Genomic DNA, 15,929 nt, shown 5'->3' on the forward strand with positions numbered 1-15,929 from the left:
CTTATAATTCACTGTATCACAATTCCAGTGGGTCAGAAGTTTACATACACTAAGTTGACTGTGCCTTTAAACAGCTTGGAAAATTCCAGAAAATAATGTCATGGGTTTAGAAGCTTCTGATAGGCTAATTGACATCATTTGAGTCAATTGGAGGTGTACCTGTGGATGTATTTCAAGGCCTACCTTCAAACTCAGTGCCTTGTTTGACATCATGGGAAAATCAAAAGAAATCAGCCAAGACCTCAGAATAAACATTGTAGACTTCCACAAGTCTGGTTCATCCTTGGGAGCAATTTTCAAATGCCTGAAGGTAACACGTTCATCTGTACAAACAATAGTACGTAAGTATAAACACCATGGAACCACGCAGCCGTCATACCGCTCAGGAAGGAGACGCATTCTGTCTCCTAGAGATGAACGTACTTTGGTGCGACAATTGCAAATCAATCCCAGAACAACAGCAAAGGACCGTGTGAAGATGCTGGAGGAAACGGGTACAAAAGTATCTATATCCACAGTAAAACGAGTCCAATATCGACAACCTGAAAGGCCGCTCAGCAAGGAAGAAGCCACTGCTCCATAACCACCATAAAAAAGCCAGACTACGGTTTGCAACTGCACATGGGGACAAAGATCGTACTTTTTGGAGAAATGTCCTCTGGTCTGATGAAACAAAAATATTACTGTTTGGCCATAATGACCATCGTTATGTTTGGAGGAAAAAGGGAGAGGCTTGCAAGCTGAAGAACACCATCCCAACCGTGAAGCACGGGGGTGGCAGCATCATGTTGTGGGGGTGCTTTGCTGCAGGAGGGACTGGTGCACTTCACAAAATAGATGGCATCATGAGTATGGAATATTATGTGGATATATTGAAGCAACATCTCAAGACATCAGTCAGGAAGTTAAAGCTTGGTTGCAAATGGGTCTTCCAAATGGACAATGGTCCCCAAGCATACTTCCAAAGTTGTGGCAAAATGGCTTAAGGACAACAAAGTCAAGGTATTGGAGTGGCCATCACAATCATATAGAAAATGTATGGGCAGAACTGAAAAAGCGTGTGCGAGAAAGGAGGCCTACAAACCTGACTGTTACACCAGCTCTGTCAGGAGGAATGGGCCAAAATTCACCCAACTTATTGTGGGAAGCTTGTAGAAAGCTACCTGAAACGTTTGACCCAAGTTAAACAATTTAAAAGCAATGCTACCATATACTAATTGAGTGTATGTAAACTTCTGACCCACTGGGAATGTGATGAAAGAAATAAACCTGAAATAAATAACTCTACTATTATTCTAACATTTCACATTATTAAAATAGTGGTTAAACAGCCGCAGATCCGGGTCTGATGGAATCGTGAGTAACCGCTGTGAGTTACCGTGGGCGCCTTCAACAATGCTCCACTAGATGAGGGGTAGCGCAGGCAGTCTGAGGCGTGTGAAGGCCCCATTTTGATTTGTTTAGCGGGTAGTATTTGTCAGAATGGATCCTGAGCACTCCCTCCCCTGCCACTATAGCTGAGGAACCCCGTCTGATTGGTGCTTGGCCTGATCGTTCAGGGTGGCGTTCTCAAATGCCTCCTGTTATTGGGTAGCATCCTTCAGTAAGGCCGGTCGCTCCTGAAGCTCCTTGTTCTCCAAGTGAGGCCAAATCATCCCACCCTTTAAGTCACAAATGTCTTTGTATTTTTCACAAAGGAAGGTGGCGAGGGTCCTTTTTTTTACACTAAAACAAAACATAATTTACAGTTCTCACATTTCATGGCTTTTGTAGACTGGCTACCATCTTCAGTCATGGCTAGCTTGTATATGCACAGATGGTGTGCACTCGGGTCTGGAAATACAGTCCCAGCACTAGCCGGGTGGCTCCAATTAATTAGAAAGAAACAAATAAAGTAAGTAGAATGCTCTGTTAGACTTCACTGTAGTTGGTCAGAGCAGGTGGCTATCAACTGGTGGCTATCAACTGGTGGCTATCAACTGGTGGCTATCAACTGGTGGCTATCAACTGGTGGCTATCAACTGGTTGCAAGCACTTTGAAGAACACAAGTAACGTAGAAACGTAGAGTTGACTTCATCAGGGTGCTTCATCTGTTTTCCTACTCGTTAGTTAACTTACTCCATTAGGCATTAAAAACCAAGAACTCAGGACCTGTTAACTCGTACAACAATCACCTGGGCGAGTATTAACTAGTACAACAATCACCTGGGCGAGTATTAACTAGTACAACAATCACCTGGGCGAGTATTAACTAGTACAACAATCACCTGGGCGAGTATTAACTAGTACAACAATCACCTGGGCGAGTATTAACTAGTACAACAATCACCTGGGCGAGTATTAACTGGTACAACAATCACCTGGGCGAGTATTAACTGGTACAACAATCACCTGGGCGAGTATTAACTAGTACAACAATCACCTGGGCGAGTATTAACCAGTACAACAATCACCTGGGCGAGTATTAACCAGTACAACAATCACCTGGGCGAGTATTAACTAGTACAACAATCACCTGGGCGAGTATTAACTAGTACAACAATCACCTGGGCGCGTATTAACTGGTACAACAATCACCTGGGCGCGTATTAACAGGTACAACAATCACCTGGGCGAGTATTAACTGGTACAACAATCACCTGGGCGAGTATTAACCGGTACAACAATCGCCTGGGCGAGTATTAACCGGTACAACAATCGCCTGGGCGAGTATTAACCGGTACAACAATCGCCTGGGCGAGTATTAACCGGTACAACAATCGCCTGGGCGAGTATTAACTGGTACAACAATCGCCTGGGCGAGTATTAACTGGTACAACAATCGCCTGGGCGAGTATTAACTGGTACAACAATCGCCTGGGCGAGTATTAACTGGTACAACAATCGCCTGGGCGAGTATTAACTGGTACAACAATCGCCTGGGCGAGTATTAACTGGTACAACAATCGCCTGGGCGAGTATTAACTGGTACAACAATCGCCTGGGCGAGTATTAACTGGTACAACAATCGCCTGGGCGAGTATTAACTGGTACAACAATCGCCTGGGCGAGTATTAACCGGTACAACAATCGCCTGGGCGAGTATTAACCGGTACAACAATCGCCTGGGCGAGTATTAACCGGTACAACAATCGCCTGGGCGAGTATTAACCGGTACAACAATCGCCTGGGCGAGTATTAACCGGTACAACAATCGCCTGGGCGAGTATTAACCGGTACAACAATCGCCTGGGCGAGTATTAACCGGTACAACAATCGCCTGGGCGAGTATTAACCGGTACAACAATCGCCTGGGCGAGTATTAACCGGTACAACACTCGCCTGCAGTAGTTGTATTAGCCCTGGCTGGTTCTGGTTTGTGTATTGACCCTGCTTGGTTCTGGTTTGTGTATTGACCCTGGCTGGTTCTGGTTTGTGTTTCCAGGAGCGTCGTGTGTGCGCCAAGCAGCTGGAGATGCAGAACAAGCTGTGGGTGAAAGACGAGAAGCTGAAGCAGCTGAAGGCCATCGTGACGGAGAGCAAGACCCCCTCAGACCAGCGCCCCGCCCCCGACAAACCCCAGCGCCCGTCCCGGGAGAAGGACCGCGTCCCCGCCAAGAGATCGGCCTCGCCGTCACCCATTCCCGTACGTTACCACGACATGGCGCTGCTAGTGCACTGACTCATCCAGCTAATATACCCTACTGAAGTGTTTTCCTAATCAAAGGAAGCAAACGGAATCCCTTCTCCAAAACAAACTACTGTTTCCTTTACTGCTAACAGGTTGACCGGCCTTTGCTGACTGGCTGGTCTGTTAATCATGATGTGAAAACACATCTGCTGACTGGCCTGTTAATCATGATGTGAAAACACATCTGCTGACTGGCCTGTTAATCATGATGTGAAAACACATCTGACTGGCCTGTTAATCATGATGTGAAAACACATCTGCTGACTGGCCTGTTAATCATGATGTGAAAACACATCTGACTGGCCTGTTAATCATGATGTGAAAACACATCTGCTGACTGGCCTGTTAATCATGGTGTGAAAACACATCTGACTGGCCTGTTAATCATGATGTGAAAACACATCTGCTGACTGGTCTGTTAATCATGATGTGAAAACACATCTTGTTATTTTACGTGTTACAATGTGGACTTAACGACTTCAATTTACTGACCCTGACCTTTTGTGGAAGGTTTATATGAATCCACTGTTCTTTGTCAGACTTTGATTAGATGTAACATTGTGTGTTGTCTAACTGGTGTGCAGGCAGCCTGTGTATGTTTGTTAGTGTGTGCAGGCAGCCATGTAACGGATGGATGGATGGTGTGTAACGGATGGATGGATGGTATGTAACGGATGGATGGATGGTGTGTAACGGATGGATGGATGGTGTGTAACGGATGGATGGATGGTGTGTAACGGATGGATGGATGGATGGTATGTAACGGATGGATGGATGGTGTGTAACGGATGGATGGATGGTATGTAACGGATGGATGGATGGTATGTAACGGATGGATGGATGGTATGTAACGGATGGATGGATGGTGTGTAACGGATGGATGGATGGTGTGTAACGGATGGATGGATGGTGTGTAACGGATGGATGGATGGTGTGTAACGGATGGATGGATGGTGTGTAACGGATGGATGGATGGATGGTGTGTAACGGCTGGATGGATGGTATGTAACGGATGGATGGTATGTAACGGACGGATGGATGGTATGTAACGGACGGATGGATGGTATGTAACGGACGGATGGATGGTATGTAACGGACGGATGGATGGTATGTAACGGACGGATGGATGGTATGTAACGGATGGATGGATGGTATGTAACGGATGGATGGATGGTGTGTAAAGGATGGATGGATGGATGGTGTGTAACGGATGGATGGATGGATGGTGTGTAACGGATGGATGGTGTGTAACGGATGGATGGATGGATGGTGTGTAACGGATGGATGGATGGATGGTGTGTAACGGATGGATGGATGGATGGTATATAACGGATGGATGGATGGTGTGTAACGGGTGGATGGTGTGTAACGGGTGGATGGTGTGTAACGGGTGGATGGTGTGTAACGGGTGGATGGTGTGTAAATAGATGGGTGGATGGTGTGTAAATAGATGGGTGGATGGTGTGTAAATAGATGGGTGGATGGTGTGTAAATAGATGGGTGGATGGTGTGTAAATAGATGGGTGGATGGTGTGTAAATAGATGGGTGGATGGTGTGTAAATAGATGGATGGATGGTGTGTAACGGATGGATGGATGGTGTGTAACGGATGGATGGATGGTATGTAACGGATGGATGGTATGTATCCCAACTAGCTGGTTGACTTGTCTATCTGCACCACCACCATACTCTGTACTCTGCCCTGCAGCCCGTCCACTCCAGGTCCAGCCAGGCCCTAGACCCAGTGTACGCCCCTCCCCATCCTCAGCAGGTCAGGCAGTGGCCAGGCTCCCACCCCACCTCCCCTCCGCAGAGCACCAGCACCAGTTCCCTCTCTGTAACCTCCTGCATCTCAGAGTGGGAGCAGAGAGTCCCTCAGGACAGACACGCTATCGCTAACCCGGCCCAGTACCGGGCCCTTAAGACTAGAACCCTAGCTCAGACCCAGGGTCTACCCAGCAGCCTTAGCAGGAGGAGAGGCAGGTGTTGGGACAGAGAGGAAGAGAGAGAGGTTCCTGACCAGTCCTGTGATCTAGATCTAGAGGAGCAGGAACAGGAAGGAGCTTACAGGGTCAGTGAGTCTCAACAGACTAAGGTGGTAAGGTCATCTGGTAGGTAGCAGAACTGCAGTAGATTACTCTAACCAGCTCATCAGCTGACCTTTAGGTTTGTTGGGGCTTTTATGAATGCTCCTTCCTCTATATAACTGGTACTATGTTCTTGTTTACACTTTAGACCGAAATAAAATGATTTTCTAACGTAACAGGATTGGTTGTTCCTCCTAAAACATCAATGTATAACAACATGTCCACTATCAAACCATGTTTCAGTCGATTTCTACCACCATGGTGACTGATCCCTGATTGATTGAGTTGTTTGGTTGGCTAGATTGTACTTCCTGTAGAGTTGATGTTCTATTACTGTCACGAACTCCAGCAATGTAATGGTTTTATTGTTAGCAACACATGATGCTCTGACTCTGACTGTCCTCTCTGCTTCGTTTCCGTCGACGACCAGACGGGTACCCCGGTGCGTGCGGTCCACAGGCGCTCCCACTCTGCGGGCGGGGAGAGGTGGGTGAACCACAAGCCGTCGTCTAACGTGGAGCTGGACACGGTGATGCAGCCCATCCTGGGTTCCAACGCCATTAAGGTCTCTGCCCCCAGCGAGAAGGCCCTGGCCAAGTGTGACAAGTACATGCTCACTCACCAAGACGTGGCCTCTGATGGAGAGATACAGACCAAACTCATTAAGGTATGTACCAGCCAGACTTGCAGAAAGCTCTCTACCGTTAAATTTCTATTAATATCCTGGCGGTTAATTTGCTTTAATCACTGAACACAACCAGCCCTTATTAGGGACGGGTGTCTATTTCCTTACTAAACCCCCCCCCCACCTTGCAGTCTCGCCCTCTTCTGATTTTCCACTTTATGACTTCGCCGTTCTCTCACTCGTTTTGAATCGATTCCAGATTGCCTGGCTGTTGCCTCACCCAAATGTTGTTCTGCCAATTTGATGTCATTTTCTTTTAGGTGACACCATGGCTGGCTTGCCTCACCCAAATGTTGTTCTGCCAATTTGATCACTGCTAGCTTGAATTTGATGTCATTTTCTTTTAGGTGACACCATGGCTGGCTTGCCTCACCCAAATGTTGTTCTGCCAATTTGATCACTGCTAGCTTGAATTTGATGTCATTTTCTTTTAGGTGACACCATGGCTGGCTTGCCTCACCCAAATGTTGTTCTGCCAATTTGATCACTGCTAGCTTGAATTTGATGTCATTTTCTTTTAGGTGACACCATGGCTGGCTTGCCTCACCCAAATGTTGTTCTGCCAATTTGATCACTGCGAGCTTGAATTTGATGTCATTTTCTTTTAGGTGACACCATGGCTGGCAGCGAGTAGTGAATATTTTTTTAATGCCCGTGGGAATATCAGAGTTGTCCATTGTAACCTTGAAATCAGTTCATTTAGACCCGATGTTTATTTGCTGAAATGTGTGCCGATGCCTGGTGTCGTAGCGTTTGCTGTCATGTGAAGATTGTTATATTATCAAATCAATTCTCTATGTGTAATTATTCCTTGATACGTGATTAAACTAATCATGTAACTTTAATTAACTAGGAAGTTGGGGCACCACGGGAAAATGTTTATAGTCTATTTCCCGAATGAACTCTTCAGATATTTTCATATCTTATCGATTTAGTCTTCTATTAATGTATTATTACCTCGTCAGTCTCATTCCTGAATGTCACAAACCCTTGGATACCTGCACGAACCTTAGCATCAAATCATGAATCAGCGATATACAAATTGGCTTAATTATTTACTAACTAATTAATTACATAAAACACACACATGCAATAGTTAATCATTGGTTGCTGACATGATACACTGATATGTCCCTAGTGGGATAAGGCGATATGACGGCTTGGTAGACAAAGGAAAGGGGTGGGGCCAGCTCAAGAGCGGGAAACTCGGAGTGGACCCCCGTACATACACCACACTCATGGACATGCTTGTACTTTGAACATGAACAACCACTCATCCGAAAATAAATTGCAATTTACATGTTTGCGAGTGTATGCCTTTGTTGTTGCTCTCTGCGATCACCGGTCCGTCTGCTGGATAGATTGTCGACAGTCTCTGTTTTGTCCACCAGCGATCAGTCTTACGGAGTTGTAGCTTGTTATAATGGATACGTCAGTACTATTCGATCGTTAGACCGGTTGCATTTACCAGACTAAAGTATTAAAACAGCTGCAGTCTGAATAATTGTTCTTTAGTTTATAGATTTCTTAGCCATTTCAACGTGGGAATGATCTCCACATTCTCTGTTCTTGTCCTTTTGGTAGAGTTGCCAACCGTTTCAACATGTAGCGACAGCTTCCATGTTTTCTGGTCTAATGTACATTTTGTCTGAAGTGTTTTTTTTGTACTTTTAGTGGAAAATGGGGTGTTCCATGACACCGTGTAATCTCTGTGACCTCGCGGGGGCGTTCCGTGTAATGTCTGTGGCTCGCGGGGGCGTTCCGTGTAATGTCTGTGGCTCACGGGGGCGTGGCCACTGACTGATCCTAAGTTACTATGAAAAACAATTCTCATTTAGAAGACTAACATCACATAGACTTTTGGAAAGATAATTTATTTTATCCCACATTCAGATGCTAACCCCATCATTAAATAAAGGTGAAATAAATAAAAAATGTAATTGAGAAGTGTATACTGTCCTTCATGAGGTCACCAAATGAAACAATCTCGACGTGACTTTTCCCTTAAGTGTCCCCGGACCATTCCAACTGCTTGGGAAACAGAAATACTGTTCAATTATTCAACCTTTTGATGTCCAGGTGTCTCTGTGTTCCACAGTCACATTCTAATCTCGATACTGCAGAGTATTTTACGACGGCCATAAAGCGTTCTCTCCACCTCTGTGGGAGAGAGAGGACGTTGTAGGCAGACCCACTGTAACCTGATCCTTCAGATCTTCATAGGAGAGTTATGACACTTGCTATTAAAATACTATTTGAGACTGTTTAATTGACGTCTTACGGTCACTAGTCCATGATTTCTCATGTCCTCTCTGCGCCTCCTTGTTAAAATGTATTGGAAGAGAAGGTCAGAGGGTAGGGACCTTCGACGTCTGAGAATAAGATAGAGGACACAGGTAACGCCTGTGGCCTGACGCCGCCTGTGGCCTAACGCTGCCTGTGGCCTAATCAATTCAAATTAAATGTTATTTGTCACATGCTTGGTAAACAACAGGTGTAAACTAACAGTGAAATGCTGACTGCCGGAGAAATAGTAGAATAAATACACAATAAGTAACGATTACTTGGCTATATACAGGGAGTACCAGTACTGAGTCGATGTGCAGGGGTATGACTAAAATGTAAATCTGTTCTGATGCCTGTGTTGTGAACTTTAAGGGTGAAGTGTTCAAGACACGAGGTGGAGGACAGTCAGTCCAGTTCACTGATATAGAAACTCTGAGACAGGAGCTGCCCACTGGACCAAGGTAGGTGTCCTGTCTACTGCCATTTTAATGTCTGCTAACTTACTGCTTCTGCTAACTTACTACTACACAGAGACTGAAACCGGAGCTTCCCATCTGGAAGAACGTAGGTTTCCTGTCTACTGCTAACTTAGTACTGCTACTAGTAGTACTAGTACCACTGTTACTGCTAACTTACTCCATACATACATTCATACATCCCATGTTTTCATGAGTTGAATTAAAATACTACAGAAATGTTCCATATACACACAAAAGCTTATTTCTCTCAGATTTTGTGCAAAAATGTGTTTACATCCCTGTTAGTGAGTATTTATCCTTTGCTAAGATAATCCATCCACCTGACAGGTGTGGCATATCAATAAGCTGGTTAAACAGCATGATCATTAAAACGCTGCACCTTGTGCTGGGGACAATAGAAGGCCACTCTAAAATGTGCAGTTGTCACACAACACAATACCACATGTCTTGAGGGAGCGTGCAATTGGCATGCTGACTGCAGGAATATCCACCAGAGCTGTTGCCAGAGAATTTAATGTTAATTTCTCTACCATAAGCCGCTTCCAACATCATTTTCGAGAATTTGTCAGTACGTCCAACCGGCCTCAACTGCAGACCACGTGTAACCACGCCAGCCCAGGACCTCCACATCCAGCTTCTTCACCTGCAGGATCGTCTGAGACCAGCCACCCGGACAGCTGATGAAACTGTGGGTTTGCACAACCGAAGACTTTCTGCACAAACTGTCATAAACCGTCTCAGGGAAGCTCATCTGTGTGTGCATCGTCCTCACCAGGGTCTTGACCTGACTGCAGTTCAGCTTCGTAACCGACTTCAGTGGGTAAATGTTCACCTTCGATGGCCACTGGTACGCTGGAGAAGTGTGCTCTTCACGGATGAATCCCGGTTTCAACTGTACCGGGCAGATGGCAGACAGCGTGTATGGAGTCATGTGGGCAAGCGGTTTGCTGATGTCAACGTTGTGAACAGAGTGCCCCATGGTGGGGTTATGGTATGGGGCAGGCCTAAGCTACGGACAATGAACACAATTGCATTTTATTGATTTGAATGCACAGAGATACTGTGACGAGATCCTGAGGCCCATTATTGTGCCATTCATCCGCCGCCATCACCTCATGTTTCAGCATGATAATGCATGGCTCTATGTTGCAGGGGCCATGCATTAAAGTTCTTCCATGGCTGTGCATATACTCACCAGGCATGTCACCCATTGAGCATGTTTGGGATGCTCTGGATCGACGTGTACAACAGGGTGTTCCAGTTCCCGCCAATATCCAGCTACTTCGCACAGCCATTGAGGAGAGGAACAACATTCCACAATCAACAGCCTGATCAACTCTATGCGACAGAGATGTGTTGACTGCATGAGACAAATGGTGGTCACACCAGATACTGACTGGTTTTCTGATCCACGTCCCTACCTTTTAAAGGTATCTGTGACCAACAGATGCATATCTGTAATTCCCAGTCATGTGAAATCCATAGATTAGGGCCTAATGAATTTAATTAACTGATTTCCTTACATGAACTGTAACTCAGTCAAATCTTTTAAATTGGTCCATGTTGCGTTTTATATTTTTGTTCATTCTGCATACATACATACATGCATACACACATACATACATAGTGTATTCACACCCCTTCACTTTCCCCACATTTTGCTACGTTGCAGCCTTATTCTGAAATGGATTAAATAGTTTTTTCCCCTCATCAATTTACACACAATACCCCATCATGACATCACAATACCCCTTCATGACATCACAATACCCCTTCATGACATCACAATGCCCCTTCATGACATCACAATGCCCCTTCATGACATCACAATGCCCCTTCATGACATCACAATGCCCCTTCATGACATCACAATACCCCTTCATGACATCACAATACCCCATCACAAAGCAAAAACAGGTTTATTCAAAATAATAAACTGAAATCACATTTACATAAGTATTCAGACGCTCCCCATCCAACCTGACAGAGCTTGAGAGGATCTGCAGAGAAAAATGTGAGAGATTCTCCCAAATACAGTTGTGCCAAGCTTGTAGCATCATACCCAAGAAGACTCGATGCTGTAATCGTTGCCAAAGGTCCTTCAACAAATTACAGAGTCTGAATACTTATATACATGTGTTATTTCAGTTTTTTTAAATAAATGTGCAAACAGTTCTAAAACTGTCTAATCTTGGATCACATAATGATAGTTTTGTGCTGCATAGCTCAGAACGATAAGGTGAAGATCAGTGATTTTTGTGTAGTCTGATGATGATGTCACTCACGGTGTGTTCCTCCATTCAGCCGTAAGAGGAGGTCGTCAGAGGGCAACACTGCCCAGGGGGGCGACCGTCTGGAGGGAGACTGGACAGATGTGGAGACCAGGGTAAGAGGCAGGATTCACTCCCTACACTGGACTGGCTGCTGTTCTGTTTTGTCTGGTCCCAGATCAGTTTGTCATACCAGTGCTAGTGTAACCCATAACAAGCCTACTGATTTTGCTGCACTCACTGGTCTGGAACCTGACTCATTATGTCTAGGGGTCCTAGCTACATGGTCTGTAACCTGACTCATTATGTCTAGGGGTCCTAGCTACATGGTCTGTAACCTGACTCATTATGTCTAGGGGTCCTAGCTACATGGTCTGTAACCTGACTCATTATGTCTAGGGGTCCTAGCTACATGGTCTGTAACCTGACTCATTATGTCTAGGGGTCCTAGCTACATGGTCTGTAACCTGACTCATTATGTCTAGGGGTCCTGGCTACATGGTCTGTAACCTGACTCATTATGTCTAGGGGTCCTAGTTACATGGTCTGTAACCTGACTCATTATGTCTAGGGGTCCTAGCTACATGGTCTGTAACCTGACTCATTATGTCTAGGGGTCCTAGCTACATGGTCTGTAACCTGACTCATTATGTCTATGGGTCCTAGCTACATGGTCTGTAACCTGACTCATTATGTCTAGGGGTCCTAGCTACATGGTCTGTAACCTGACTCATTATGTCTAGGGGTCCTAGCTACATGGTCTGTAACCTGACTCATTATGTCTAGGGGTCCTAGCTACATGGTCTGGAACCTGACTCATTATGTCTAGGGGTCCTAGCTACATGGTCTGGAACCTGACTCATTATGTCTAGGGGTCCTAGCTACATGGTCTGGAACCTGACTCATTATGTCTAGGGGTCCTAGCTACATGGTCTGGAACCTGACTCATTATGTCTAGGGGTCCTAGTTACATGGTCTGTAACCTGACTCATTATGTCTAGGGGTCCTAGCTACATGGTCTGTAACCTGACTCATTATGTCTAGGGGTCCTAGCTACATGGTCTGTAACCTGACTCATTATGTCTATGGGTCCTAGCTACATGGTCTGTAACCTGACTCATTATGTCTAGGGGTCCTAGCTACATGGTCTGTAACCTGACTCATTATGTCTAGGGGTCCTAGCTACATGGTCTGTAACCTGACTCATTATGTCTAGGGGTCCTAGCTACATGGTCTGGAACCTGACTCATTATGTCTAGGGGTCCTAGCTACATGGTCTGGAACCTGACTCATTATGTCTAGGGGTCCTAGCTACATGGTCTGGAACCTGACTCATTATGTCTAGGGGTCCTAGCTACATGGTCTGGAACCTGACTCATTATGTCTAGGGGTCCTAGCTACATGGTCTGGAACCTGACTCATTATGTCTAGGGGTCCTAGCTACATGGTCTGGAACCTTAATTAATGTGTGCATTTATGTGAGAAATCGTTGTATACGCTTCTGCTGCCCCCTGGGGGATGGAGTATGGAAGTGTATCCTGGCCTAACTGTGTGCTAACACCACTACCTGCTACATACCACTATATTCATAGTCACATATTGGCCTGTGACTGACCATAGGACAATGACCAAGACTGTACAATCATATCTGGTACCAGGCTGTCATCACTGTAGGGTATACAGTAAGGTACAGGTAACTGCCAAAATAATGGAAACACTTGAGTCAATGAGGGACACAAAGTATATCGAAGTCAGGTGCTTCTACACCGGTGTGGTTCCTGAGTTAAGCATTTAACATCCCATCATGCTTAGGGTCATGTATAAAATGCTGGGAGGCCATTATTTTGACTACCGTGGCTATAGCATGACAATGCCCCCATCCACAGGGCACGAGTGGTCACTGAATGGCTGGATGAGCTTAAAAAGGGTTGAAAACCAAATGCCTCGAGGCAGTGTGTCACCAGATCTTAACCCAATAGAAGACTTATTGGAGATTCTGGAGCGGCTCCGGGGACAGCTTTCTACCACCGTCAACAAAACACCAAATGATGTGGACGAGTGGTGTCGCATCCCTCCATCAGAGTTTCAGACACTTGTAGAATCTATGCCACGGTGCATTGAAGCTGTTCTGGCTCGTGGTGGCTCAACGCCACCCATTTTTAAGACACTTGATGTTAAAACATTTTTTGACCAGTTACCTGTAGTTAACCGTTCTAGAAGCTTCCACATTGTGTGTGTGTGTTCTGTGTTCCAGTGTTCTATGGCTGTCGAGATGAGGGCTGGCTCTAACCTGGGTCCGGGCTACCAGCACCATGGGCATCAGAAGTAAGTATCATTTCTTACATAGGTTTTATTCAACAAATACGTATGTGTGAACTTTCGAGGGACACGTTTCAAGGTTTCTAAATTATTACACGAGAGTGTACAAAACATCAGGAACACCTGCTCTTTCCATGACAGACTGACCAGGTGAATCCAGGTGAAAGCTATGATCCCTTATTGATGTCACTTATTAAATCTACTTCAATCAGTGTTGATGAAGGGGAGGAGACACGTTAAAGGAGGATTTTTAAGCCTTGAGACAATTGAGACATGGATGGTGTATGTGTGCCATTCAGAGGGTGAATGGGCAAGACAAAATATTTCAGTGCCTTTGAACGGGGTATGGTAGTAGGTGCCAGGTGCACTGGTTTGTGTCAAGAACTGCAGCGCTGCTGGGTTTTACATGCTCCACAGTTTCGTATGGAGAATGGTCCACCACACAAAGGACATCCAGCCAATTTGAAACAACTGTGGGAAGCATTGGAGTCAACATGGGCCAGCATCCCTGTGGAACGCTTTGGACACCTTGTAGAGTTCATGCCCCGACGAATTGCGGCTGTTCTGAGGGCAAAAGTAACTCAATATTAGGAAGAGGTTTGGAAGCATTGGAGGCAACATTGGCCAGTGGAACCTCGTAGAGTCCATGCTCCGACAAATTGAGGCTGTTCTGAGGGAAAAGTAACTCAATATTAGGAAGAGGTTTGGTATGTTCAGCCGATTAGGAAGATGTTCGGTATGTTCAGCGGATTAGGAAGAGGTTTGGTATGTTCAGCGGATTAGGAAGAGGTTTGGTATGTTCAGCCGATTAGGAAGAGGTTTGGTATGTTCAGCCGATTAGGAAGAGGTTTGGTATGTTCAGCCGATTAGGAAGAGGTTTGGTATGTTCAGCCGATTAGGAAGAGGTTTGGTATGTTCAGCCGATTAGGAAGAGGTTTGGTATGTTCAGACGATTAGGAAGAGGTTTGGTATGTTCAGCCGATTAGGAAGAGGTTTGGTATGTTCAGCGGATTAGGAAGAGGTTTGGTATGTTCAGCCGATTTAGGAAGTGGTTTGGTATGTTCAGCCGATTTAGGAAGAGGTTTGGTATGTTCAGCCGATTTAGGAAGAGGTTTGGTATGTTCGGCCGATTTAGGAAGAGGTTTGGTATGTTCGGCCGATTTAGGAAGAGGTTTGGTATGTTCGGCCGATTTAGGAAGAGGTTTGGTATGTTCGGCCGATTTAGGAAGAGGTTTGGTATGTTCGGCCGATTTAGGAAGAGGTTTGGTATGTTCGGCCGATTTAGGAAGAGGTTTGGTATGTTCGGCCGATTTAGGAAGAGGTTTGGTATGTTCGGCCGATTTAGGAAGAGGTTTGGTATGTTCGGCCGATTTAGGAAGAGGTTTGGTATGTTCGGCCGATTTAGGAAGAGGTTTGGTATGTTCGGCCGATTTAGGAAGAGGTTTGGTATGTTCGGCCGATTTAGGAAGAGGTTTGGTATGTTCGGCCGATTTAGGAAGAGGTTTGGTATGTTCGGCCGATTTAGGAAGAGGTTGTTCGGCCGATTTAGGAAGAGGTTGTTCGGCCGATTTAGGAAGAGGTTGTTCGGCCGATTTAGGAAGAGGTTGTTCGGCCGATTTAGGAAGAGGTTGTTCGGCCGATTTAGGAAGAGGTTTGTGTTTCTAAAGTGAGTAACTGTTGTATGTTGTTTTTGTGTTTTAGACGCAGAAAGCCCTGAAGATCCTGTCTGGGCTGCTCCATACACCCCCCTCTGTCCTCAACCCTCCTCAACCCCACCCTCCCTCCTCAGCCCTCACCACCCTACCTCCTCAACCCCCACCCCCTTTGTCCTCAATCCTCCTTAGCCCCCACCTCCTCAACCCCTCACTCCCACCCTCCCTCCGTCCTCAATCTCCTCAGCCCTCCCCCCTCCCTACTCAGCCCTCACCACCCTCACCCCCTCCCTTCTCCTCAACCCCTCCCTCCTTCTCAGTCCTCACCCCCTCCCTTCTCATCACCCTCACTCCCTCCCGCTCCTCACCTCACCCCTCCCTCCGTCCTCAGCCCTCACCTCAACCCTTCTCTTCAGTCCTCACCCCCTCACTCCTCCTCAACCCTCACCCCCCCTCCCTCCGTCCTCAACTCTCACCCCC

At 46.0% G+C, this 15,929-nt stretch overlaps 1 protein-coding gene across 1 annotated transcript in view; it reads left to right on the plus strand.

The window, feature by feature from the left end:
* Positions 1 to 15,655, plus strand: part of kif23 (kinesin family member 23) — a gene marked incomplete in the record, with an annotated part of 69,986 nt that extends 54,331 nt beyond the window's left edge. The window contains 6 exon segments of the mRNA XM_071415646.1: positions 3,426 to 3,626; positions 6,189 to 6,425; positions 9,102 to 9,190; positions 11,513 to 11,594; positions 13,733 to 13,803; positions 15,499 to 15,655. Coding sequence (XP_071271747.1) covers positions 3,426 to 3,626; positions 6,189 to 6,425; positions 9,102 to 9,190; positions 11,513 to 11,594; positions 13,733 to 13,803; positions 15,499 to 15,514 — 696 coding nt within the window.
* Between the last annotated feature and the right edge of the window lie 274 nt (positions 15,656 to 15,929).

Source organism: Salvelinus alpinus, chromosome 9 (assembly GCF_045679555.1).
Source record: "Salvelinus alpinus chromosome 9, SLU_Salpinus.1, whole genome shotgun sequence".
In the NCBI taxonomy this organism is placed as follows: domain Eukaryota; kingdom Metazoa; phylum Chordata; class Actinopteri; order Salmoniformes; family Salmonidae; genus Salvelinus; species Salvelinus alpinus.